The 27,600-nt window shown below is 44.1% G+C and overlaps 3 protein-coding genes across 5 annotated transcripts in view; 1 reads left to right on the forward strand and 2 right to left on the reverse strand.

Annotated features, from left to right (window-relative positions):
* Positions 1–1,395: 1,395 nt before the first annotated feature.
* LOC106119995 (probable alpha-ketoglutarate-dependent hypophosphite dioxygenase) lies at positions 1,396–3,265 on the reverse strand. 3 transcript variants are annotated; one of them, XM_013315143.1, is made up of 5 exons: positions 3,178–3,265; positions 2,721–2,951; positions 2,231–2,404; positions 1,979–2,149; positions 1,396–1,907 (listed from the first exon to the last, which is right to left on the reverse strand). In XM_013315143.1, exons 2-5 carry the CDS (start codon positions 2,919–2,921, stop codon positions 1,656–1,658), a joined length of 798 nt encoding a protein of 265 aa, XP_013170597.1. In that variant the 5' UTR covers positions 2,922–2,951; positions 3,178–3,265; the 3' UTR covers positions 1,396–1,655. The 3 variants fall into 3 exon arrangements, with proteins under 3 accessions (XP_013170597.1, XP_013170599.1, XP_013170598.1); XM_013315145.1 differs by having other exon boundaries at positions 2,721–2,931; positions 3,178–3,263; XM_013315144.1 differs by having other exon boundaries at positions 2,721–2,945; positions 3,178–3,241.
* Positions 3,266–17,454: 14,189 nt separating this feature from the next.
* SMC2 (structural maintenance of chromosomes 2) lies at positions 17,455–23,797 on the reverse strand. The gene is made up of 22 exons (XM_013315571.1): positions 23,461–23,797; positions 23,010–23,159; positions 22,284–22,445; positions 22,084–22,194; positions 21,765–21,886; positions 21,532–21,688; positions 21,263–21,448; positions 21,040–21,175; positions 20,780–20,955; positions 20,434–20,691; positions 20,186–20,332; positions 19,894–20,115; positions 19,672–19,814; positions 19,480–19,579; positions 19,205–19,317; positions 18,899–19,127; positions 18,621–18,815; positions 18,333–18,539; positions 18,130–18,246; positions 17,951–18,049; positions 17,670–17,879; positions 17,455–17,591 (listed from the first exon to the last, which is right to left on the reverse strand). The coding sequence occupies exons 1-22, from the start codon at positions 23,626–23,628 to the stop codon at positions 17,475–17,477; spliced, it is 3,525 nt and encodes a 1,174-aa protein (XP_013171025.1). The 5' UTR covers positions 23,629–23,797; the 3' UTR covers positions 17,455–17,474.
* A 112-nt stretch (positions 23,798–23,909) lies between these two features.
* The window catches only part of Nup133 (nuclear pore complex protein Nup133), a 6,699-nt gene continuing 3,008 nt past the window's right edge, over positions 23,910–27,600 (forward strand). Inside the window, exons 1-13 of the mRNA XM_013315055.1 lie at positions 23,910–24,145; positions 24,394–24,515; positions 24,676–24,860; positions 25,088–25,283; positions 25,362–25,477; positions 25,576–25,804; positions 25,885–26,004; positions 26,092–26,241; positions 26,340–26,487; positions 26,572–26,659; positions 26,764–27,148; positions 27,234–27,400; positions 27,453–27,593. Coding sequence (XP_013170509.1) covers positions 24,036–24,145; positions 24,394–24,515; positions 24,676–24,860; positions 25,088–25,283; positions 25,362–25,477; positions 25,576–25,804; positions 25,885–26,004; positions 26,092–26,241; positions 26,340–26,487; positions 26,572–26,659; positions 26,764–27,148; positions 27,234–27,400; positions 27,453–27,593 — 2,157 coding nt within the window. The 5' untranslated portion in view covers positions 23,910–24,035. The remainder of the gene's footprint in view (positions 24,146–24,393; positions 24,516–24,675; positions 24,861–25,087; positions 25,284–25,361; positions 25,478–25,575; positions 25,805–25,884; positions 26,005–26,091; positions 26,242–26,339; positions 26,488–26,571; positions 26,660–26,763; positions 27,149–27,233; positions 27,401–27,452; positions 27,594–27,600) is intronic.

Genomic DNA, 27,600 nt, shown 5'->3' on the forward strand with positions numbered 1-27,600 from the left:
GGAAGAGCATTTCCGCTGCAGAGCAAGAGCGCGGAAAAGCGGAAGGGACAACATTTTGGCAAAACAATTTAGTTTGCAGCCTTCCCGAGATGGTCTCTGATACGAGTATCTACTCAGTGCATTAAGATACGTCTGTAACAATGTTACTGAGGTGTATCGTAATATTATAATACTTCCGGTAATATTATAACTTTCAAATGGAATTAAATTAACATATACCAGATATTAAATAAGTAATTATTAATATTTGTATGAGTAGCGATGTTTTATAAAAATGATAGGTAATAAAAAGCCAATAAGCAGGGAAGAGTCGAGCCGAGCCGAGCCAAGCTGAGCGGTCACACAGAATGAGAGGCGAGTGTCCGCCGCGGGAGTGGAACATAAGTAATTTGATTCGCCTTCACCCCCCGCCTTTGTCCAGACTAATTTTGTTTATCCGCCTCTATGCGCGGGACTCTTCAAACAAATTGGGATGTGTTCGCGCGGCTGCCTTTCACATTTTCCTCTCGCTGAGCAAATTTACTAGATTATTTCCTGCGGAATTGCCGAGTTTTTGACTAGTCAACTTTAAATCTATATGTAATGTGCACAAGCCGCGGGACGGGTACATCTATTAATGGCCCAGTAAATCTATTACTTAATACAAGCTGATTCAGCGCTATTTGCACTATAGTTTTATTGTTAGTACGTCATTCTGCACAGAGTGGGTAGAGGACGCAGCTGCTCGGACACGTTGTCAACCTTTGTGCCGGAGAAATCTATTTCACGCTGAGTGCGCTGTCTCGAGCGCTCACTTCCTATCATCTCGCGTTTGCATGTATTGTCGATGGCTCAAGTGTTGCAACAATGTATTAAAGGTCCCACTAACATATATGTTTGTACCACGTATATCCTCATAATCTCTGTGTACAACACTGAGCTACACTAATGTTATTATAATTAGTCGCAGACAAATTATTGGTGAAAGTAATTAAAGGCAAAGTTGATGTTTTTATATCTCTTTGATGTTTATATAATAAATATCACTGACAAATCTATTAGGTAAGTTTAATTTGTTAAAACTGATCACAGTTTTTGTATCTAGACATCGCGTGTCTCCGACAGATTAATGAAACCATGTCTGTAAGATTTTTTTTAATTTTTCACTTCAAAAAACAAATTAGAAATAGAAAGTTAATGTTATATATTATAAAGTATTACTCTGTAGGCTGGAAATTCAATAACTGCTGTTGAACCCTCAATAAATTATTATATTATAAGCCTTTTAAATAATTATATTTCATGTTGTTACATTGAAGTTGTCGTTAAATAATAAGTAGAAAACTAAATGTTAAACTTATTCTTGCGTGTGGTTATTTGTTTCTGTCCCGATACTTAGTAAAACGAAACACAATAACATATGAATCTTCAGAATATAATTAATAAATAATGTAAATTTTACTTTAACAACTGCAAAGTATCACATAACCTCAAATACTCATTTTCTATTCCAAAATATAAGGAAAAAAGTTACAACAACAAATACAATAGAAACAATAATTATAAACCTAGTTGTGAAATTAAAGGTTGACGCGCATTCGTCCACTCGGCACGGGCTTCGTCCCGCGGAGTGTACGAATACACGTTAACCTTTAAGCTTAAGTCTAGAGAATTTATTACTGTATATGTCGGTTAGCGACTGTAGCGTCGCGATGCAAGTTGACGCCCCTGAGCACGAGGCCACGCGCGGGCTGGGCGCGCTCCCCCGCCAAAGGCTCATCGTGCGCGTCCGCGTACTGCACGAGCAGCATGCGGCGCGCGCGTGCAGACAGGTTGGCCGGGCTGCCGTGCACCAGCAGGTAGCTGAAGACCACCACGTCCCCGCGGCGCGCTAACACCGGTGTCGACTTCTCTATAGGAAATTTGCTCTGAAACGCGAAAAATCTTGTAAAAACATAGCTACAACAGAACTGATGTTAAATATGTCAATTTAAATAACCTGGTCAACATAATGGAAGTGCGATGTCTCGCGCGCGCCCACGTCGTCTTGCGGGCCCAGCCGATGCGAGCCCGGGAACACGCACAGCCCGCCGTTCTCCGGCGATGAGTCATCCAAATGGATGAACGCTGCCACCATGGAATCCTTCTTGTACGGGAAGTAATGGTAATCCTGACAGGAAAAAATAATAATACTACGTTAATGTGTTGGCTTGAAAGAGATGTATCAATAACTGCTTTATATAAAACTAACCTGATGCATTGGATATGAGGCCCCCTTTTCCGGCGGCTTGTAGTGAGCTTTGGTGTGATGAAGGACAATGTTCTTTGTGTCCATGACGTCCTCCAGCGCGTCCAGCAACTTGTCGTGGTAAAGCAGTTTGCCAAACACAGCGTGATGCATCTGCAAGTTGTGTATACCCTTAACCTGAAACATATTTCAAAAAATATTTAATATAACCTAAAAAAAGTAAAAGAAAATGGGATACAAACACTAACATTCATTGATATCGGGGTTTATTTCCAAAAAAGAAGTTCACAATATAAGCTCGCTATTGAAATATTATTTGTATGTTTGCAAACTTCCTAAGTTTATCAATAACATAAGTTAGCAAACATTGGTTTACTTTAAATTGAGAAAACATAACATTACAATTTCAACTCCAAGAAAACATAGTATCGTCTATATTTGTCTTTGATATAACAAGTTTGAATATTTATGTATACAACAATCTACTACTGACCGTGTATGGGCTGTCACTTTTCCTGTTTGTCTCGTCGCTGCCAACCCACGAGCTCTCGGTCTTGGTCTCGTTCTTCCGGCGAAACAGGTCGTCGTACTCTGTAGACAACTCCTCCAACTCCTCGGCGGTGAAGGGGTTTCGGATGAGGATGTAACCGTTATCCTTGTAGAACTTCTTTTCTTCAGCTGTCAGTCTGGCCATCTTGCTACTGCTGATGATGATTAACTATTTCTATGTTCATTGATGAGTAAATTATAAGATGATGATCATAATAAAAACACTTTGAAACATTAAATAAAAATATTCATATTCAATTTATTAAATCAAAGGGACAAATTGAAGAAGTTAATTTAATTTTTTAATATCTCTAAAAGTCGTCTTCGTGTCAAGATCAAGTGGAATGGAATATTTTATAATTTGATATAAATAAACAAATGAACGTGACATAGTAACTCACCACAATTACCTAAATGTACATGTAACTATCTCACATCAAAACTAAAGCAGTAATGCGCTTGATCATTACATTTATACAAACAATAGTTTTTGACCGTGACTTCGTCTGTGCAATATTAAGAAAAGGTCTCATGTGTTACTCGAAACATCGTCATATATATGTGCCAGATTTCAATTAGATGTGTTATATAGTAAATAAGTAAATCAAATGTATCTCACGAGAACCGTACACATTTGCGGGATACAGGCTGAGTTTTACATCCATAAGAGATTTCATCGAGATTCATGCATCCTTACTGGAGATACCTTCTTACGAACATCCATACATACAAACATTCGCATTTATAATATTAGCAAGAAGTAAGATACATAAACTGTAGCGTACACTAACTATCTTTTATAATTGGTCATATTATAAACTCAGTTTGTTTTATTTGACGGCGTTATTAGTTTGCGCGTTATCGTTGTTATTGGTGTTCTCTGACTCGTTACATAACAATGTTTTATAAATTGACTGATTGATAAAGATTCATTATAAGAAATTGTTTACATCTCTGCCCAGATCTGATCACAGTAACTATTTGTCTTCTAAACTCTGTTGTATACTGTCTATGTATACAGTCGTAAAGTAAAGTGTCTTTATTTATTTATACTTGAAAAATAACAATAGTTTTTTTTTTCTTTTTTTTGTATTCAAATATGTGCCGCCCTTTGCTTGTTCCATTATCGTGGCTGCCGGCATGCTTTGAATTTTAAATTACCGCAAAATAAATCGGTATCGCGGACTTTTGATAATATATGGTTTATATAAAAACGTCTCCTCGATGTATCCTCGAAGAATTATATAATACATAAAGTATTTGTATATTTCTTGTAATAACATTGTTCTGAAACGCTTTACGTTATCTAAAATCAGATAAATTCACACCGAGAACATCTGAAATAACTTAAAGCAGTTATTACAAATAACGACAGTTATAAGTTCATAAATAGCTGAACGATGTTATAACGCTAAATAAATTAACGTATTAATGTAATATATTGTATTTTGTGTTCACTTCAGAGCGACAACAAACAGCAGCGAGCTGCGCAATAACTTACGCAAATTGCTTATATTTCTCAAGTTATTGTGTTTACTAATTACCTTATTACTTATTTGGATAAATATTTACCACATTATTGCTGATAACATAAAAAATATACTACTAATAACGCTGCAACGAAATCAAAAGTGGTGTGATTAAGGTTATTTTTAACATAAATAAAAATCTAATTATTTCAGGCATTCGTAAATGTTCAAGAAGAGTTATTTACATTGCTTTGAAGTAATAAAGTATTTTTGAAACAAAATAAAGTTTCTTTTCTTAAAGAATGTTATACCAGGATTACAGTGGGGTGTGCGGGGGCAGGGGCGGCGGCAGGGGGGCGGAGCCTCAACTCCGAGGGTACAAGCCAGTGACATAGAAGGTGCTGAGAAAGTGTTACTTTCACTTAAGGAGCTTAACCCAAACGCCAGGTCTCTCTTCTCCTCCACGATTGCTGTCGAGCGATTTTATTTAGAATAACTCATGTTACCACATTTATTTTAAATAATGTAATGAATAGTAAACATTTTAATGTTGAGATATATTGATATAAACATATGACTGTTGCCATATTTATATCTAGAGAAACGATGAGACTTCTCAGCGCCTTATTGTTTCTACTCGTACAATATCGAAAGAAGTGCGTAAATAATCCCGGGTTAACATCCTTCCAGCAAACAGATAAGAAAAAAAGTTTGCTTTTATTTCTACGAAGAAATTCTCCTATTTTATAATGTTAATAATCTCTCAGCACCTACCTGTCCGCAACAAATTGTTTTGGAATTTAATAAGGTTGTTAAAGATTTCTTCCAACTTGTTACTATAGGGATAAATTAAAAATCAGAAAATTCTTCAGAAAATTATATTATTCTTTGTTATTTTCACGTGTTTTTTGAAGGAAAGCTTTTGACTCGAAGATTTTATACGAACTCTCGGTGCACCCAATCACTGAACATCGTCAGATCTATCTACTATCGTTATCTCTTATTATATACGTATATCAATCATCGTTGGTAACTGCGGAACTAAAATGTGATGCAGTGGGGAGGCGAATAAATGTTATTAATGCAAAAATTGCGGGATATTTCTTCATATCTAACGCTTAATTCCTACTCTTTATATTATAAACTTAGCTTCTTTTGGACGTCCTCGACGACACTGTTGTTTATTTTAAACTACATGCTTACATATGTAGATTCCATACATCACACTTCATGAAACGTGTGTCAAACAGTTGAATGAAAATTTGTATTGAACAAAGCGACAGAAATGTAAACATCTTATTCGAAACAATCATCAAATAAGTCAGAGTTTCAATACACGAGGTAATTAGAGTGTCGTGACGTCACATGTCACGGTTCCTCGAGAAATAAATCTTATATATTTTGGTAATCCGTTTTACGAATAAAGGCCTCTAATGAGCAGTGTCTCTCAAAAATACGAAAAGAAAAAGTTCCATAGCGAAGGATGTTAATCCGGGATTACAGCTCGCGAGGTCTCGCGCACCGCGCACATAATGAGGTGTAAATTTAAGAAGCGCTTAAAGCCGTCGCTCTGTGCGCCTGCAGCGCCCTACAGCGCTTGAAGCGATGTATTACCTGAGCATAAGCAGATTTACTTACGTACTCATTGTTGTAACGCGTCTGAATATTTTATACGATAGATGTCGCCACTCACAAAGTTCACACACACACACACGCAACCCGCGCCCGCGCCCGCGCCCGCGCCCGCGCTGGCCTCGTCCCGGAATCTCTTGAATGTACAACACACGAACTACATAAGAGGCGATTATTCAGCTTTATTATCTCTAAGTAATATTTTTGCTTACTATAATCATTTATAACACAAACATAAAATTTATTATATTATAATTATGCTGAAAGCTTCGAATAACCCGATTCTACTGGTCAACTTTGCGGTTTTATAAGCCGCAATCTACCGAAATATATCGGAGACTGATATCATTTAAAAAAAGGTAACTGTTTAAAAAAAAGTATTTAGATGATTCATAAGACACTATTATATTATATAATATATATGTTGTCGCTATTACTTATGTGAAAAGGATTGTCACGTCGTCGTCCGCGTCCCTCGCGGATTACACAAGTGTGACGTATACCAGCAGTTGTTACCAATTGTTACTTATCGTACCTACACACGTATGTATTAGGAAAACATTTTTAATAAGTTACAATTTTACTCACCTCGATGTTTCATAAAATTACCTCAACCTATTTATTCCACTAAACACTGTAATTTATTATTATATTAAATATATGTACATATAACATATGAAAGAATATATCAGTTTATTCGGTAATGAAGGTCTCACTAATATTTACCTCAAACTTAACTTGATCAACTCTCTCTCTCTCTCTCTCAAGTAACGGAGAAAGAGAGCAAACAGCCGAGACAACAGTAAACAACAATCTCCCTAATAAATAGTGCAAACCGCACAACATTACATAACTCACTTTTATTCACTCGAATAACCAAATGCCTCGTATCGAGCATAAATCAAAATCTATGCACATAAAACAACTAGCGTTTGCAAAAAGAGTAAAATTGAAAACATTTAAATTGAACCTTTATTCCTTAGCTGTAAGGTAGCTGCACTTGTTAGCCGACCGCAAAGCTGTTCTTGTATATCTTAAGAATTTGTTCAAGAGAATAAGATGATCCGCAATTCACTTTGTGTAATGGGGTCAGAGGGGTCTCCGGTCGGTGGGGGTTCGCGCCTGATCATGAATAAATGACACGCTTTAGAAGGAATCAATTGCCCGAGCGTCAGCAAATCTCTTTGAACTTCACTCTATGGTGAAATTATAAAGAGCTTTATTATATAAAATGCATGTGCGGTTCACGCAACTTGTCTCACTCTCAGACCTAGACCATTCATTTTGTTCTTTTTTTTATCCCCCAGTAATTTCAAAAAAAAGAGAGGCGGAATTGCTTGAAGTTATCCTAACTAAAGCCTGTTGACCCCCGGCTGCATTCGTAAGGCAAATGTTACCACTATTATAATTGGTGACGTCATTTAAACAGTGTAGCTACTCAAAGCACAATAGAAGTGAGCTCCGCCGCGCCGCCGCGGATGTTGTCTTTAAATTGCATTTAATATGAAAGCAGGAATTGTCTCTCGAGTGCAAAACAATACTCTAACGTGAAGACAAGGAAGGCAAATAACATCATGAAAACGTATTATATAATGTGTTATTTCAAACCATATTATAAACTCAATAACAACAATGTAATATAACAAAATTGTACCGACAAATATTATGAAAATACAGGCCTTTGTTCGCGATTATCTTTATCTGTATCTGTAGACTCGATTCCTGATAACAATAAGTATGCATTTTACATATTTTAAGGTATATTCGATATACTCGTACATACATAGTATACGAAAATGTGAAGAAACCTGTTACATGTAATATAATTTAGACAATCCATAGAAATATTGTGATATTTATTCGTTATTATCTAGACATCTCAGTCCACAAACAAGACAGTATTGTTTTAACTTGAATTTGTTTTAAATAATTAATATGTTGGAGTCTGACGAGCTCTCCTCCTGTTTTATGCTACGTCACAATAATATGACTAAGATATTCCACTTCCTCGCATCACACCGAGCACACGCATTCAACTATGGAAATATCCAATCAAATGAATTGTAATTATATTGAAATAAACCTAAACCTGTTGTTCTAAAATCTAATCTAACCTCAATATTAAGATTAAATAAGATTTCTAAAATGTCAAATCGACTTATTAAATTTATTTAAAATATTTTTACCGAATTTCCTTTTTTTGAATTCCGTTGATTCTTTATGTGTAAAAACATAATGATGTAGTGCGGTGTGAGTGGCGGCCGTTCATAAAGACATCACTCGAGTAACAAATGACGCCGGCTGCCTCAACGTCACTCTAATTATGTTGTCCCATTTCTTTAGACTTTCGACGAAGTGGAGCTCAAATAATCTATTCATATAATCCAGATATTACTTCTTAAATCGGTTGAAAACACTAGATATAGCATATAAAACAAAAGCTATAAGTAAACTTCACCTACCTAAGTGCACAAAGCAAGTAAGTAACAATGATTAGGCGTGACGTGATCTAGTTACCTACACCGACATGTTTCGGACCTCGCATGACAAGTAAAGGGAACTAGAAAGCAAAGAACAACGTAAAAACAAAAAGGACACTCCTATTTACATTTAGGAATCTATTAGAGTAAAAGGGTTCTTGTATCATGCATTAATCAATCCGAAATTTCTCTGATATTGTGTACACTATTAAAACAGTGTAAGGTAAAATGACTCTTATCGATTTTCATTTAGGTTCAATGTCGTACACCACAATCGTACCAAGATATGGATGGGTATAATTTTTTGTACGGCAGATATTGTTCCTTGTGATTTTGTATTTTTTTTATAAGATGTTACGCGCTGAAAATATGATACAACTTATGATCAAACATTAAATATAATGGAAACTGTTAAAGAACACTTTCCACTTCAAAAGATAGTGCTGAATAAGAAATTAGGTACATATTTATTTTGAACTACTATAAATGGCAGCGGCAAGGTGAGTTTACCTCAAATATAATCGCTCCAAAACAAGGCCAGATTATTAAAAAAAATCAGTTAAAGTAACAAAATAAAATCATCTGGAGCGAAGTTTGAAATTAGTTTTATCTTCCAGTCTGTTTATAAGCTACGTAATATCAACATATTTTTGATAAATGGGTCGTAAATTAAAAGTGCTTGTAATAAATTTAAATAAATACATAGAAAACGCTGCTCGTAGATTGTTGATGATATAACAATGTTATTTATCTCACTTTTATCAATTAATTCTAAATATAGTTTGTCTATTTAATATAGATTAGTTTGAAAATTTGTTTGACAATTCACTAGATATAGCTTCGGTAATTTCGGGATTATTGTATTTTTTATATAGCAGAAGGGGGCAAAAGAGCAGCGGGAACACCGAGGTGTTCAACCACGAATTGTAATTGGTTTGAATTACAATATATTATAAATAAAATTGTTTCTTTCTATTCCTGCTTTGTCCTTCATTAACGACGTAAAGGAATAAGACATTAAAACAAAAATTGCGGTGTTAACATACAAAAAAGATTTTTTTTAAATTAATTGTGCGATACAAAGACAAAATAACTGTAACAAATTCAAAAAGCTATAGTATATAAAAGTACCTAAACTATAGATACCCATTGGTTCGATTATTTTTTTTACAATACCGATTCTCGATAGTTCACAGTTATTCGTTGTACGCGACGGTTCGACACTATGACAACCGTCCATTAATTACAACATTAATCCTCATACAAAATTTATTCTATATTTTATAGGCGTCAGTTATCAAACTAATCTATCTTATATAGACACACTATAGTTGCAATCTTATTAGATTGCGATTCAATAAATACGTATTTATTGAATGTAATACTTGTCAGCTTATATTAAAACACAGCGTCAATTGCTGCAATTGCATTCACAATGCACTTCCGGTACGTTCCTGCACACAACTCAGCAACATGCTCTACCCGCAATAGTGGACTACGCGTCGGCTACGTCCCGTTCGCTACGCTAAGTCCACTGTGAAAGGCCGCTACGGCGCGCTACAGGCCGCTAAGCTTCAATAAACTTGCTCATTACTCTTATAGGGCACCACTTAGTACTTAGACTATTTATTGTTTTAACAACAATACAATGTGTTAATACTGCAAACAATAATACTTTATAGCATCTATGCAGGGGCATTTTACATTTTCTCTTCGCTTACCGTTTATCTTTTTTATTTCTAAAATTCCAAAGCAATCCGATGCTATTCGGGTGATAGGATTATAGTTTTTTTATGGAAAGTCAATAAATTTTTAATATACATAGTTCTCGAAACTTTTGGGTTGCGGGAATGTTGTCCCATTTTATTTCTACATTGCCAATATGAAAGTGTTCAGTTCTTGCTACATCTGTCTGCATATTTTTCTATAGATACAAGCAAGGTGTGTAGCTTTCATAATATTCATATTGTAATAGGACGCCAGAATCTTCCTAAACTGTTGGAGCTTAACACTACCTCGTTCGTAGGCTTCCATTTAATCACTTTACCAAAAGCTTTATTTTAAAATGACCGTAACGTGTAATAACAGTGTTAAATTTTTAAATAAATTCTTGGTTCTTTTTTTATTTTCTCATTTGAAATAGAACTTCTAAGCCTTTCGTCTCGCTCCTCGTAAGTACTTTAATGTGTCAAAGTGACGTATACAGATGGCGGCCATTGCAACCCCTTCCCCCCCCCCCCCGCCCCGCGCTCCATGCACTCAGCACACCCCGCGCCCTGCACCCTGCTCCAGTCTTGTTAAATATTAATACGAGTACAATAGTTAAGAACTAACACTTACGAGGACCAACATTTATTTTCGCAAAACTTACACCAATTTTTTATAACATCTTTTAATATTATAGAATCATAATAATATAAGCTACGGATCGCAAAATATTAACACTATAACAACTGAAATATTTTCTTTGTCGTGTTGCAATCCATTGCAGCGATCATACCTGTGAATGCCTGATGGATGCCCTAACTTGGATTTGCTTCAGCAGAGAATCTTTTGTAATTTGTCTTCGGCGGCAAATCGTCGCTTTAAACATTTTGATTCATCGCTGAATTCAAATTCAACGCAAAGACAAATGGCGCGAGCGAGACCGCAAGCGCACTCGCTCTAACGTCGATAATATTGTTATTAGTTATTCAAATAAAATAGAATGCTTGTAAACATCCATATCTCTATTTATTAAAGTAATATTTGCTACATTAGTTAAATACATTACTATAGTAACTCGAAAAAATACAAAATTGTAATATTTTAAAAGTAATTAAGGATTCACAAAACGGTAGAGAAAGAAAAAAACAAAAGGTGTAGAGGTGAAGGCGCGGCGGCGGCTGCAGCCGGGGCGCGCATTATGCGCATTGTATCGCCGAGCATAGCGCACACTTCACCGCGCAACACTACATAATTATTATTATTACGTTTCAGAGGTGACGCTCGCTGCGCACAATACCTACCCCCCTCCCCTGCCAACTTGAGGTGCTCATTTTGTACTATTTAAGTACACTTTTGTATGCAGTTATGCAGGATAACATTTTAAATTTAATTGTATTAAAATAAAAGTTTTGTCTAGAGACGACAAGCTAACAATACTTATTTCTCCCCTGATTGCGTCACCAACATCTTTACTTTATATAATAAATTATCTTAACCACCTTAAATAAAAGTGGTCAATCGTGAATCATTTCTCGTGAATCTAGGCTGTAATAAATAAACTTGAAAAAGTACAAGCCAGTAAATGTTAATCTTTGCTTCCATCGCATATATTATTTTATGCCAACCACAAATATGATATACAATAGGATTGAGGGAAATGGGATACACTATCGCCTCGACTTATCATGTCTCTACTCACTGCGCGAGCCTGGGGCCTCCGTATTAGTGGAGCAGAAAATATTTGCGGAGAAATATTTATGTATTGTCATAAATCGGATCGTACAATCAAATGTATCGCCGAGCGGGAAACAATAAACCTGCCGCGAGTCGTGACTTGTGACTCGCGACGACACCACGAGACACCACATTCATATTGTCGAATTCCTCGTACGCGTATGTATGTCGAAAAATCACATCAAATATATTATTATGTTTCTACTTTCTTCACGTGATTTTATCATTGAGTAAGTAGAGTAAGTGACAGTTATTTGGGAAGTTAATTCTTAACTACAATTTTTTAAAAAACGAGAACATAAGCCATAGGCATAAGGAAAGAACAACATCAGAAAACGCCTTTCAAGCCCAACTTTCTAAAAAGTTTAACATATTAAAAAAAATAGGATTAATTTTTGAACTTACCAAAGTAACAATAAATTAAACTTAATAATATTATAACGGTAATAAATTAAGTGATGGTAAATTACTCCTGTCGAAATTATTCGAGTATAAATCATAAAAAAATGTCGGGAAGTCCATTTGTCAAGGCGATGTGACAGCGCGGGCCGCGTCGCTTCGGTCACAGTTATTATCTGTGGCCGGCGACAGTGGCGCCGCGGATTAATGCGAGACGACAGCTGACGCCCGCCTAATTGACGCGCTCAAGTACAAAGCACTTTAGCAAAAAACTGCTTAAAAATAATAACGTTTGAAAAATTCTAACATATCAATAAATTTCAATAAGTAGCGATTCTGATAATGTTATCCGAACCTGTTGTGCTAATCTGATAATCACACGCACAAAAATATAGTATAATAAAATATTAATGCACGCTATCACCCGTCTAGAAGATCTGCTATTGCCAAAATAGAAGAGTAAAAGATTTCATTCGTAGCCTCTAACAGACACAAGTCCTTTTCACATAGTTGGTCATTTAAAAAAACAAGGATTCAATGAATTAACATAAATTGAGTCAGTATTCCACAGATAGCGTTATTTAAACCTTGTTAGCTTCAGTTAAACAGAGCCAGGAGCTCGTTAAATTGCATCGGAAATTAACTTAAGCGTGGAAGTTCGGGAAATAATAATGAAATCAGAAGCCGGATCACAGAGCGCTTGATGCCATGCCGATGCCGCGCCAATGCCGAGCCCAGACCATGTCCAGGCCATACCAGAGTGACAGTAAATCTAGAATCGTTTTTTATGTCGCTGCTAAAACAGCGAATTTTTAATGTACATAAATATATTAAACAGTTTTTGAGTGCGCACTGGTTACTCGATTTTCCGTTATAATTAACTCAGTGAACTGAACAATTATTGTTACATTTTGTGAAGCGCTCGCAGACGTGCCTCTCTCTCTGTACTGTTATAATACATTAAATAACATGTTTTCTCAACATCAAATACTTCATAAATATTTAAGCAAGGGTATATTATGAAGGAACAAAGTGAGGCATAATGTTTAACCTCGCAGAGGATAAGAGGTTGTAGATAAGTAGTGCTCGTCCGCTGCGGAGAGGACGAGCGCGGCGCGGCGGCGCAGCGGCGCGGGGAACCTTTTATCAATAAGATAATCCGATTAAAAGGGCAAAGCTTTGAATTATAAATGGATCGGCTCTTGTACATGTAATGACGATTGGTCTAATCTGCTGTCTACGAACTCTCATCTCTGTCTTCATCTTCTAGACATACTTAAATACATTAATCACGTCAATAAGGACAGAAATCAACAACAATCTGTCACTATTTCGACGTCATTTATTTAAACAATGACAAACACATCACAAGTCATGCAACGAAAAGCGTTGAAAACATTTATTGACGATAATTTCATTATAAAGTGTAGCTAATTACTTTTTATCTGCGGAGAGTAGCCAAGATGATCGTATATTTCACGATACGGGCTTTTTCTATAAGCTTATGGTCATCGTAACTTTACTGTTGAGTCGTAGAAAATTTTAATAGCGAGGAAATATTGTTTAAAAGATGTCAGCACACCTATTGCCGGACGTCGCCATTCAGCACTGTTCTTTTTACGGCCTCACTCCACGCTGACCGCAAGACATTTATAGCCCTCCAACTAAATGACGAAGGTAAACCCCCACGTCTCACATAACGCTTGCCGCATATATTATAATAAAATAAAGCTCTCAATTTTTGCGAAGGATTCCATAAAACATGACATTATAGGTGGCGAGGGCCCCGGATCAATTCCTGATATTAAATGCGTTTTGGAGCAGTAAAAGTTTTATGTCCGCGGAACAGGTGAGCGGCCGATATGAAGAGATGTTTACGACGCCGCCGCCAGGGGCGCTGCTCGCCTCCAGCTTTCATTAACAGCTCCGTAGATCATATTAAAAGCAAATGCTTAGGTAACTAAATTAAAATACATTACACAAAAAATTAAAAAAAACTAATCCTTAGAACAATGCTAGCATTATCTAAATAAATACTTCATTCTAAAATGTTGACTGCTTATGTGCACGCCAACAACGCCGTTACGTAGACATGTTACCGTACCCAAAAATCCAACCAATAGCAAAAATGTCGATCCTCATGGGAGACAGATAATGAACTAAAATCACACAAAATGTTGTGGCAGCGAGCGACGTAAGATATGCAGCAATTAGGCGCATCAATCAAACTTAGCCTCTCTGCGGGAGACGATAACACGTAAAAAATTAAAAGCCTCGGACTGAAGCCGCTTACGCTCTACAACCTGACAGACTAAATTATTGGCCCCGTGATAGCTTTTGAGTTTTCATTTTAGATTCGAAAATACATGTTAAGTTAACAATATACTAAATTGCAAAAAAAATACTTTCCGTACAATTTCGATACAAATGATAGGTAAAAATATGAATGTTGATAGTATAAAGTAAATAATATGAAAGTCAGAATGTATGCAAAATTGACCTGCGTTCAAACTTAAAATTGTATACAAATACTTGTAATGTTATAATAAATAAAGAGTTGTATCAATAAACTGACTCAAATGTACACATACAATGTACGCACACCACGCGTACACCACGCACACACCACGCACACAGCTCGACCGCGGACTCGCGGTTCTCTATAAACAATCATTTAAACTGTATTAAATTTTCACACAAAATCATTCATTAGCTTCCACTGAGAAAATAAGATACACGTTTAGGAATTGTTTTCTATAACGAATTAGTGCGAACAAAATAACGATCCGTAATCTTCATGCGGGACAGACATTAGTAAGTAAACAGACAATTCGTATAACATATTGTTTGTACCACTGTTTGTAAAAACCTCTAAAAGTTTAAATGAGTTACCTATGTATTACAGCTTGTATGAATTTATTCCTCGGCTGTAGGTCGTGCGATAATGGTCAAGTAATATAGTCAAATTAGTTGTGACGGGGCAGAAAAAAACGATAATTTGCTCGTTATTTAATACTCCGTGATTTATAGTACGGCCTCTGATCCCAATAATTTATTTCACGACGCACCGCAACCAAAATTATGCCGACGACGTAAATCTCAATAAAACGTCGAGGGCTCGAGGGAGGTGGCGAGTACACAAGCCAAGCCAATCAACAAACAATAACTTAATTTCTCATAATTTTACGCTAAAATATCTTAGAGTCCCTACAACAGGGACGCTAGCTCTCTCGCGTACTTACATAGATATTGTAAGAAAAAAATTATCCATTGAATTGGTGTTTGCTTCACTAAGAGTGCAGTACAACAATGCACAGAGTGATACCTAGTTTGCTCTGTGCACTGTGTGCGTGCACAACCTGCTTCTGAAATATTGTCGAGACGCAACGATCCACTTCATTGCAAAGGCAGTATATTATATTTGTAGTTTTTCATTTAAATAGTATTCTTTGTAACATTCATGAAAACATTCTTTCATTTATTTCATTGGAAACGTGAAAAATCTTGAGTCTCGTCTAGCAATGGCTTGTTGGATGAGAGTTTGAACCTTGGACCAATGGTGCTAACATTTCCACTCAACTGATGCGATATGCGGCTGCAACAATGTAGCAGCACTCGGAGCCCAATAAAGTCTACGTAACCCTGGCTCACCCCACACACTTAGCAAGTTGAAATCGCAGTGCTCCGGCACTGTTCAAACATTTTAATTTTAATTTTGTGTTCCACTTTGTCAGTGATGCCGAAGTCGAGCCTTCAATTCCATTTTATTTCCCCGGAGCGACCTGAGCGGCGACGTAAGAACTGCTCACTGCACCACAGGGCTCACACTCTACTTATAAAATTAACCCAAAAATATTACTTCCCGATAGTTAACAAAGATTACTTAGTTTTTAAAAAGTTTTTTTTTTAATTTCGCGCGAACGGAGTAAACGCCTGTAACGTACACGAATTTAGAGCTCGACAATTTGTATTGCGATAGACAAAATTCATTTAGGAATTTAAATAGATTCACATAGCCGGCTTCCTACCTCAGTATCTCAATTTGGTAACACAACTTCTGAGTTTTAAAATAACAAAAAAATATTGTGATACATGGTGTACTAGTGTCAACCCTAGCAGGTCGCAGCGCGGTCATACAACTTAACGGGCTCAAGCTCCGGCTCCGGCTCGGGCTCGGGCTCGGGCTCGGCTGGAATGGAATCCTATTAGGTTTACAATCACACGTGCTTATTCTTTGTTTGAACATCATAATTGACATTCTACGTTCCATTTTACTCAATATCATACCGACATTTTAAATTTTGTTCTATTTCTAAGCATCTCCTAAAAATACCCAAACTAAAAATCTGAGAGAATAAATGTGGTACTACTGAGAGTTTTCTATACAGGTTTATAATTTTTTTATTTACCTTAAGAATTGTAGCGTTATTTATCGCGGATACTAATCGTATTTATGAAATTTATGAAATGAAATAAAATAACAGGAAAATCCCAACAACATGATGACCGTACATCTTATAAGTGTTCCACAAATTTAAAAGTGTAATTATTTAAAAGTGACCGAGGAGAAGGGAGACGGGAGGGGAGTAGGGGGGACAATGACACACTGCACTCCAGCGTACAGCAATCAGGTCGCACCGCCCCGCTCACCTGCTGACTGACACGATGACATACGATTTATGAATAGCATTCTCTTACAACGAAACTTTGACAGAACAATTTTTAAAAAGGAAAGTGTTATTAACTGTTCCATCGGTATGTTTTTCAACTTCTTGTTTCGTTATATCAAATGGGAACATTTAAAAGTTGAGCCAAAAATAAACAAAATCATGATCGTCGTGCAATCAAACGCTTTGAGAGGCAATCTTCATCCCAGCGAGCGGCCGACACTGACACACCTCAGCCTCCGCAATCTGTCAACCTCACATGACGACACGACCACACAATATCTCCGTTGTACAAAGAAAAATTATTATTTTAACCAGTCATAACACCACGTTTGGGAAGACTAAATAATTTCTCAAATAAATTATTGTGTTCTTTACGAAAATTTAAGTATTTCTTTGTATTCTGTACTGTAGGGGCATCCATTAATTATCAGACGTAAAATGAAAATGAATTAGTATTTCAGATTATTGTATAGTTTGTCTCGTCGTACTCAGAGTTAGGTAGGATTTGTCTCGTCGTACTCAGAGTTAGGTAGGATTTGTGAAGTCGTGTTCCAGCATTTGGTGACAGTAGTGAAATAAAAAAGTGATTCAGAGTAGAGCAATGTATTTATGATCGCGGCGTGTTGAGAGTGCGCTGCACGGTGGACATGCCGTCCACGAAGCGCGTGCGGAACAGCACGTTGGCGTTGTTGAACATGCCGTCCTTCAGCGACACTATGATGAACTGCACAAACAAACACATGCATACGAGCGGCACGAAACCGGTGGGGGGCGCGGCGAGGAGGTGGGGGGCGGCGCTCACCTGCGAGTGCTTGAAGTGCTCCTTGAGCATTTGGCCGATGTTCTGCGTGTGCGAGAGGTCGAGCGCGGCGTCCACCTCGTCCAGGATGTAGAGCGGCGCCGGCTTGAACAGCAGCATGGCCAGCACCAGCGACAGCGCCACCAGCGAGCGCTGCCCGCCCGACAGCTCGCCCAGCGACTCCTTCCACACGCGGTTGAAGCCCACCTTCACCTGCACACACACGCGCCCGCAGTCAGCCGCCGAGCCCCGCACCTCTCTCACACCTCCACACCCGCACTCACCTCCAGACCCTCGAGCACCGTGAGGCCGGGCGGCGGCGTGAGGCGCGCCTGGGCGCCCGGCAGCAGCGAGCTGAAGATGGACCCGAAGTCGCGGTTCACCTGCACACACACACACACACACACATATACTATGTACACTCGTATCCGGGTGCGCCTCGCGGCGGGGCGGCGGGGCGGACCTGCTCGCAGGCGGCGATGAGGGTGAGCTTCTTCTTCTCGTCGAGCTCGGCCATGACCTGCACCAGCTTGGCGCGGTCCGCCTCCACGATCTTCTTCTTGCGCATCACGTCCTGGTACTGCAAGCAGACGGCGAGGGGTTAGGGCGCGAGGGCGCGAGGGCGGGGGGTTGGTGGCGGTGGGTGGTGGTGGGGGCGGGGCCGACCTGGTCCTCCTCCTTGCCGAGCAGGGTGTGGGCGCGCGCGTTGAGTCCGCGCGCCAGCTTGTCGCGGCGGTCGCGCAGCTGCACCAGACGCTCGCCGGCCGCGCCCGCGCCCGCGCCGCGCCCCTCGAAGTCGTACAGCCCGCCCGCTGCGCCGAAGTACTCCCGCTCCGACGTTATCCACGCGTTGCTCTCCTCCAGGCTCTTTATCTGACATTTTAAACATTCCATTTTTCATGTCCCGATGTGTCAAAAACGAAAAAATCTCACGTCGGAGCGAGAGAGATGCACCTTTTTCTGGCAGGCGACGGCCTCCGCCTGCAGCTCCTTGGCGCCGAACTGGAGCTGCTTGATGGCGAGCTCGAGGTCGGCGTTGGTGCGGCCCAGCGCCTCCGCCCGCTGCGCCAGCCGCGCCACGTCCGCGTTCCTGCGACCTATCTCCGCTTTCTTCTGCTTTATTTGCGCTTGTAGATCTTTTACCTTTTCCTAAACCAACATTTATCTCATTAGTTGTGCAGATCGTAGCGAGAATAGTTGCGGGGTTGCGTGTGTAGATGTGCGGACATTACCGCGGCGGCGCGGTGTCGCTGCGCGGCGTGGAGGTGCGCTCGGTGCAGCTCCTCAGCGGCGCGCTCGCCCTCGGCCAGCTGGTGGTCCCCGGCCGCCGCCGCCTGCCGCAGCTCCGCCACCTCCAGCTTCAGCGTCTCGAACTCCCGTTCGCGCAGCTTCCACGACGCGCTGTCGCTCTCCGCCTCCAGCTTCGCCTTCCTCAGCGCCTCCTCCGCCTTCTTGAACTCCCTGCCGACGGATCGAATGTATAGTACATAACGAGGATTTCTATTCAACCCGGAGGTATTAATGAAGAGGGTGCGTACCTCTCCCTGTGACCCTTGATGTCCCGCACCTTGGCCTCGAGGTCCGCGGCGCGCGCCTCCGCCTCGCGCTGCGTGCCCAGGTCGCGCTCCACCGCCGCGCCCAGCTCCTCCACCTGCCGCATCGCACGCACACCTCGCCTTTACACCCGGACTGGGCAAATATATGTCTACATCTAGATCTAGATCTCCATCGGATATCTCGCAAGTTTTCACGCTCAGACTATTCGAGTCTCGGTGGAGACAAAACGCATCGATGGCAAATAGGGTTAAACGACCTGTCGCTGCAGCGCGTCGATCTCGTCGTGCAGCTGCGCGTGCGCGGTGGCGGCCACACGCGCGCGCAGCACCTCCAGCGCGTGCGACGACATCTCCACCCTGCACACAATCAATAAAACGCAACGATACATTACCAAAAATCTATGTCTAGGCAGACGAACAATGAGGAAATGAAGAATTGAGGGACGTACTTCTGTTTAAGCGCGTTATGTTGGTCGGCGAGCCGCTGCAAGCGGGCGAGGTCCTCGTCGCAGGCGGCCAGCTCCTCCTCCGCCGCCCGCGCCGCCGCCTCCAGCTGCTTCAGCTCCTGCAGCTGCAGCAGCACCGAGCCGCCCTGCGCATCGCACGCGTTGACTGAGCAGTGAGTGGGCGGTGAGGAGGGCGGTGAGGGGGGCGAGTGGGGGTGGGGCTACCTTGATGCGCGCGCCGCCGGAAAGCGTGCCGGCGGGGTCGACGACGTCGCCCTCGAGCGTGACGCAGCGACAGCGCACGCGCGGGTGGAAGGTGACGCGGCGTGCCGTGTCCAGGTCCGCGCACACCAGCGTGCTGCCGAACACCCAGCGCATGGCGGGCCGCACGCGCTCCGGGAACGTCACCAGCTCCAGCGCCAGCCGCACCCGCTCCGCGCCGCCGCCCTGCGGACACCTCGCTGTACCTCCGCACCGCCGCGTCCTCACCGCCGGCCGAGGGCCCGCACTCACTCACCACCTCCTGGGCGACGCGCAGGGTGTCGCGGTCGATGACGCGCGCGGAGATCTTGTTGAGCGGGATGATGGTGGTGCGCGTCTGCAGCCGGCCGCGCTCCAGCAGCAGCTTGCTCGTCACCTCCGTGTCCACCACCACGTTGTACAGCTGCGCCCCGACCGCGACCGCGACCGCAACGAGTACAATAGGTTAGCGACCGTCCGGCTCGCGGGACCGAACCTCCGTAATATTATTTTGAAACAGCATACCCGTCCCCCGGCGGCGGTCTCGAGCGCGGTGCAGTGCGCGGGGTCCCTCACGTCCACCAGCCGGCACACCGTGCCTGCCACTCGGCCGCGGTCGAAGTCCGGCAGCGGCGCCTCGTAGCGGAACTCGCAGCGCTGCAGCCGCGCCCCCGCCCCCTCCGCCGCCTCGCGCCGCCCCCGCGCCTCGCCCGCCGCCGCCCGCGCCCGCCGCGCCGCCTCCGAGCACCGCTCCTCCTCGTGTCCCAGCCGCGACATCTCCGCCTGCCCGACACACCCACACCCACACCCTCACGAGTTACACGTCGCGCTCGCCCGCCCTCGCCCACCCTCCTCGCACCACGGGGCGCACCTGCAGCCGGTCCAGCTCCGCCTGGTGCTCGGCGATGTCGCGCTGGTCCCGCGCGTGTTGCGCGCCGCTCGCTCCCGCCTCGCGCTGCAGCGCGCGCAGCCGCCCCTGCGCGTGCTCCCGCTGCATGCGGCCCTGCGCGACCCGCGTCGCCGCCTCCGACGCCTCCCGCTTCGCCGCTGACACACCACCGCGATATCAGCCTAAGCCCAGCTCGCCGAGCTCGTCGAATATACAACGTATTCTCGCATGCGAGGAGTTACCCATGAGCTGGTCCTGCAGCGACTCGGAGCCGCCCTCGAGGCCGGTGCTGACGGCCAGGAAGCGCGCCTGCGCCTCCGTCAGCGCCGCCGCACTCGCCTCGCTCGCACTCCTCAGCCTCTCGAACCGCGACGACACCTGCCGCACACAACATCCCGTCACATCACCCCGCTTCTCAACAATTGAACCGCTTCGAGATGTCAAGTATCCAGCTATATGTCTAACGGCCTGCAGCTCCTCCTCCTTGGTGGCGAGCGCGGCGGTGTCGTCGTGCAGCGCGCGCGCCAGCAGACGGGCCCGCGCCGCGTGCGCCGCCTCCGCCTCGCGCGCCGCCCGCTCCTCCGCCGCGCTCGCCGCCTCCGCGCGCTCCGCCCCGCCCAGCTCCTCCTGCAGCGCGCCCAGCTCGCCCTCCTGCACGCACACAAGCACACATACGTCACGTTTGCGTGTGCAGCTGACCCTGCACATTGCCGCTGCTGTATGTATATAGTGACCTCCTCCAGCGTGCGGCTGAGCGCGGTGATCTGCTCCTCCAGATGGCGGATGTCGGCGCAGTTGGCGGCGATGTCGTCCTGGTTGCGGGCGATGTCGCGCTGCGCCTGCGCCGCCCGCTCCGCCGCCTGGTCGGCCGCGCGCTGCGCCTGCACGTACCTGCGCCACACGCCACACGCCGCACTCTCACACTCCGCACGTGCAATATCATCACCACATCACTCCTCTCGCTTACGTCCATGCGGTGTGCAGTCTGCTCAAGTTCTCCAGCTCGCGGACGACCTTCTGGTACTCCTGGAACTGATACCGCTCGTCTTGCAGCTTCTGCAGCTTGGGTGCTATGTCCTCCTTGATTATCTGCAACAATATTGTACGAGTATACATCTGAACCTCCTTTAAATACGATTCACGAGTTTAAAGAATGGCTCGGAAAGGTCTCTCGGAAATATATTTCGACGAAGATATGGAAATTTGAATCTGGGATAGATTTGAATTCTCAAAGATGAATAAGGAGAGTAAAAGGAGCAGAGATAGCAATAAAAGAAACGGCTAACATCATTCAACTCCCGCAGCTTGGCATCCTTCTTCTCTATAGTTTTCTGTGCAGCTTGCTTCTTGGCCTCGTACATTCTGGTCCCCGCAGCTTCCTCCACCATGGACAGGATCTGCACGACACACATTATCTTACTTTGCTTACTTTATCTTTAATTGATGTATATTAATTATAGGAAAAGTTTAGGTAATTCTGACTAACCTCTGGTGGCTTCATGTTGAGGACCTTGGTGATGCGGCCCTGCATGATGAGGAAGTGGGGGTTGTTGACGTTGAGCTGCACGGAGCAGAACATGTCGCTGACGCGCTTGTTCTGCACGTTGATGCCGTTTATCAGATATTTGTTCTTGCCGCCCATCACCACCTACAACACATGAACACTTTACATTTCTTAAGACACTAACATTATTTGTTGCACATATATCTACGTAGTACCTGATTAATATAATAATTCATAGTAAACATATGTTTCTTATCATAAACATTTACGTGTTAGTTAATGTTTTTGTTCTATGAAGTTTTAGACATAAAGATAAATAAAATGTACCTTTTTTTTATATCATAAAGTGGCAAACAAGCGAGCGGCCACCTGAAATCGCTGAAATAGCGAAGTGACCGTTGCCCATAGACATACACAATTGCATATGAATTGTCTACCTTTAATCAACATAGGAGAGGATGCACAGAAAGAAAATATTTTCCCTTTCCATGCATCCTCTCATCCGAAAAGTCCACTTCCCATCCTTTCCTTATAAGATTATAGAAAGATTATAGAAAAAGACTAATTTTGGCCTCCAGGACGCACACTCATCAGACAAAACGCGGAATTGCTTCCACTTCACGCCTGTCTTCTGTGTGGTTGTGGTATTTCACCAGGCGGGCTGGGCCGATTTGTGCTAAGATGTTAAAGCGGGCTCTACCACTGTACCTGTCGTGTAACAGTAATCTCATCATGGTTTTCATAACCAACGGGGCACTGGCGCTTATCTCGGTTGTCAAATGTGATGCTGACTGTGGCTTTGATGATACCCGCCTGCCCATGCTTGTAGATCAGCTCCTGCAGGCTGCCCGCCCTCACCTGCAAGGTAATAATAATAATGATTTGGCTCACGAGGTTACCTCCATGTAGCGTATGAAATGATTACGATTATAAAATAATAATAATAGTTTAGTTGCTTAGAATCATAACCTGATTTGACACCATAATTTAATTAATTTGATTATCTCTTATGTAAATTTAATCTACAACTTTTTTTATTCACTATTAATATTCCGAGGAAAAAAGGTAAATGTATCAAATCATAAGCTGTTTACATTTCTTTCATAAAACACAATGAATTTGGCGCGAAAAGTTTTATATAATAATTATTACAACTTACATTAGACAAATTTGTAATCCCCAGCACAAAACAGATAGAGTCGAGAATGTTGGATTTTCCAGTACCATTAAGACCTGTGATTGCATTAAATTCAGGATCAAAACCGTTCACCTCCACACGGTTACCATAAGATTTGAATCCGTCGAGAACAATTGACTTTATGTACATGTTCAAATATAGTTAACAATGGTTCTAAGATATAAGTAAAGGCACTGCAACCGAAAATATAACGTTCTTTAAAAGTTTCAGCTATAATTTAATTGAAAAAGACCGTTATCGTTTCGTTGTTTTGTATTGTACTTGACATATTGTACTTGACTACTAATGGCATTTTCGATACCGGTGACATTTACTTTTGATTTTTTGTTGCCAACGTAAAAAGCAAATCTCGCAGTGATATGTCAGTTTTACGATGTTTTATACTCTGCCCCACTAAGCCACTGTCAAATTATCAAATGTCAACCGTCAAACTAAATGTCAAAAGCAACCGCAATCATAACGGTCGTTTGTTACATTTTTAGAAACATAAACTATTTTATTAATATTGTCTGCAGTTTTAATTATAAGTAGCCAGAATGGATTTTAACAGTACAGGCGGGATTAGAAGTCCATTTTCACCAAGGGTTAAACAATCCATTACAGGAAGAAGACCAATCGGATTGTCGTCTGCCAAAAAATCACAAAGGTGTTATTTTACTTAACCTTAACTAACTTTAACATTTATATTAGAATGTTCTATCCTTGGTAATTATTATTTATTATCCTATATCCTTATTTATTCGAATTTACCGCGCTTCTGAGTTAGTGAAGGTAGCCGGCGCCAATATGTAAGAATAAATTAAAATTCTTTTACTTTAAATAAACAAGATCTATGTTATACATTGACAATAAATTTCCGACATTTTCTTAAAATATTGTAACAATTTTGTGTAGTAACTATATGCAGTCTCCGGGAGCACAGAAAACTGGAGATGTTATCTACAAGACGCCGTTGATCACATTAGAGACCTATGGCCTGCCTCTGCCCGTCATGGTCACAGAAGCTCTCACTTTTGGTAATTCATTCACTTCTTTGTCTTCATATATAAATACTAATACACTTTTATCTACAAAATGAAAAATGTTGCATCAGTAGTTGATTGTATTGGTGGTTCTGGTGTTGACTTAGAGCTTTATTGAGTTAGAGACAAGTATAATCAGAAATTAATGTCACAGCAAGTGGCGAGGTGAGCGCGCGTATGTCAACTTGCGGGTGGTGCTGGGTGGTGGCAGGGCGACGTGTGTTGGCCTGGCCTAATCGGCCCGAACTGGTCGCCGCCGCACGGGAACTTACTCTGCCGCAGACTGACCTCGCGCACAAAGCCGACCTTGTTGTGCTCTTCTACGAAGATGATGCACAGGTACAAGTGTTTACTGGTCTTATATTGACATATGTCATTAGATCTTTTCCAAAAAATCTTAGCGGTCCAGAGTAGCGTGGACAGTGCCCTCCTCCTGCACCTTGCTACACATAAAATTGTGTGCAGCACTGATGCTCTTACCTTTGCTAAGTTAAAAGCTGCCAAGATTTTTAAAAATATTATGCCCTCTGTCCCTCATAGTAAACAGACAATTTCTTCTATTTCAGCTGCCATCTTGTATTGGGGTGTCACCAGAGGGAGTGATTCGGTACTGGCCCAGCGTGGGACAGGAGGGCGTGTACGTGGACGTTTCTGCCGAGCTGGCCGGCCAGGAGTGCGAGCAGCTGGGAGAGCCGACGAAGAGCGGCTTGGTCCTCGCCACCACCACATGCACCGTCGTCCTGCTCACACCTACCATGTTGGGTGAGTGAAATATATTTTAGAAGTAAACAATATAAAATATGTGTTCTAAATGTTGTATGAAATATTGATTATTTGCAGAGGGCCGTCCCACAGTGACGTGCCGCACGCTGCGCCCGCCGAGCGGCTGGCTGGGGGGCATCGGCCGCCGCGTCTCGCTGCTCTTCTTCGGCTCCATGCCGGCCAACGCCGACACTGTTAGTCGTCTTTACAATTATCGTAATACACACGTAATGAAATGCTATGTATGACAATATGGAACGTGTTTTGTAATATACTCTCGGCACCGGTGCAGAAGCTGGTGGGCGTGGTGGTGCTGAGCGGGGGCGTGGTGGAGGGCGGAGGCGAGGCGGGGGCGGAGGACGGAGCGCAGGAGGAAGGTGCGGCGGAGGAGTGCGTGGCGCTGGTGGCTAGCGGGCCGCAGCTGCAGCTGTGGCGCGGCGCCGAGCTGCACGAGCACCACCTTCACCGCGCGCTCGCCGACGCCACGCTGCGCGCGCACCAGGGACACCTGCCGCACCAAGGTGCCCTTTAGCTTCGTCTGCACTACTCTCTCATGTGTGTGGCACGTGCCAGTAAGAAAGGACGCTCGCTTTCCTCGCAGTGGACCTGAGCGGGCTGGAGGTGACGGCGCTGGACGTGCACGCGAGCGGGCCGCACTCGCTGGTGCTGCTCGTGGCCGCCGTCAGCGTGGCGCGTTCGCCCGACAAGCGCTACGCCATCGGTCCGTCGCATCTCACGTTATTCCTCCCGCGACCGCAGGCGCTCTGTGTTCTGACATGTAACGTGTGATCGTGTGCTCGTGTATCAGTGGAGCTGGACGTGTCGCAGCCGCAGCGCGTGCGCGTCAGGTCTGCGCGGGCGCTGCGGCCGCCGCGCGAGGACGCCCGCCCGCCGCGCTGCCTGCCCTCGCCCGCCACCCCGCTGCTCTACTCCCCCACATACGTCGCCCTCCTCACCGGTAACTGTAGCGCCTCTATATCCCGCCTTTACTCCTGAATAACTATAGCGAGGTGTCCTCGTAGATGTACAGATATGTAGAAGGCGTGTCGTGCGCAGGCTCGGGCTCCAGCGAGAAGATGGAATGTATCGAGGTGTCCGCGGAGGGCGACCGCGTGCTGGGCGGCGCGCTGTGCGCCGGCGTGCCGCTGCTGTTCACCCGCCAGCACGGCGTGCTCGCGCTGCGCTCCCCGCGCCCCCACCACCTGTCAGTACACCCCCGCACACCCTCACACACGCCCATACCGGCCCCACCAGGCATCACTCATCTAACATCTACCATGTCCTCAAGGTCCGTGAGCGACAGCCCGCTCGCCTCGCCCGCCGCCGCCGACCTCTACGAGGGTAACCTCTCCATGTACGAGATAGATCCCAACGAGGTGAGCGCATGAGGTTCCCAAGTTTCACTTTGTGTTTTATTATTTTAAGCGATTCCTAGTGTGCGCATTATATAGGAGAAATGATATGTTTGTGTAACCGACAGATGAACGCCCTGGCCACGGATCCCCGCAGCAAGTTGAAGACTGCGTTCCTGTTCCACCTGCGGCGGGAGCCCGCGGCGGCGCGCATCCTGGCCGAGGAGTTCCCGGCGCGTGCTGGGGCGGGGGTGGGGGCGGGGTCGGGGGCGGGGTCAGTGGACGCCCCGCTGGACGCCGCCGTGGCGGGCGCCGCGCGCGAGCTGCTGGACGACGCGCCCGCCGGCGACCCGCGCTGGCGCCGCGCCGCGCCCCGCTCCGCCGCCGCGCTCGGCGCCTCCGCCGCGCTGCAGCTGGCCGCGCAGCTGCGCGACAAGGCGCGCGCCTTCGCCCTCTTCCTCGACTTCCTGCGCGCGCACTCCCTCTGGCGCCGCCTCGCCGACGTCACCAGAGGTTCCGTCTTTCTCTTTCATCCTAGCGATTGCTCGATTGCTCCTTGTTCCTTGATAAAATAGTAACGAGCGATATCGCGAGACAGAGTGCGGCGACGGCGCGATCGGCACGCAGCAGCTGCTGGGCGCGTACGGCGAGCGGCTGGCGGCCGCGCGCGCGCTGCGCCGCCTTCAGGAGGAAGGCGCTCACCTCGTCGACGCCGCCGTGCACCAGGTGGGCAGACTGCACATGCGGGATCCTTCCTTCGCCGATGTTATACAAGCGTACGATGGCTGACATGTTTGTGTGACGCGACTCGTAACAGGTGGCGCAGGGCGCGGAGGCGGAGGAGTGGCGCGGCGGGGCGGGCTGGGAGGAGGAGGAGGCGTGCGAGCGCGAGGAGGCGGCGGCGCTGCGGGCGGGCGCGCTGTCGGCCGACGACGTGGCGTTCCGGCGCGTGTCGCGCGCTCACC

Source organism: Papilio xuthus, unplaced genomic scaffold, assembly GCF_000836235.2.
Source record: "Papilio xuthus unplaced genomic scaffold, Pxut_1.1 DF826961.1, whole genome shotgun sequence".
In the NCBI taxonomy this organism is placed as follows: domain Eukaryota; kingdom Metazoa; phylum Arthropoda; class Insecta; order Lepidoptera; family Papilionidae; genus Papilio; species Papilio xuthus.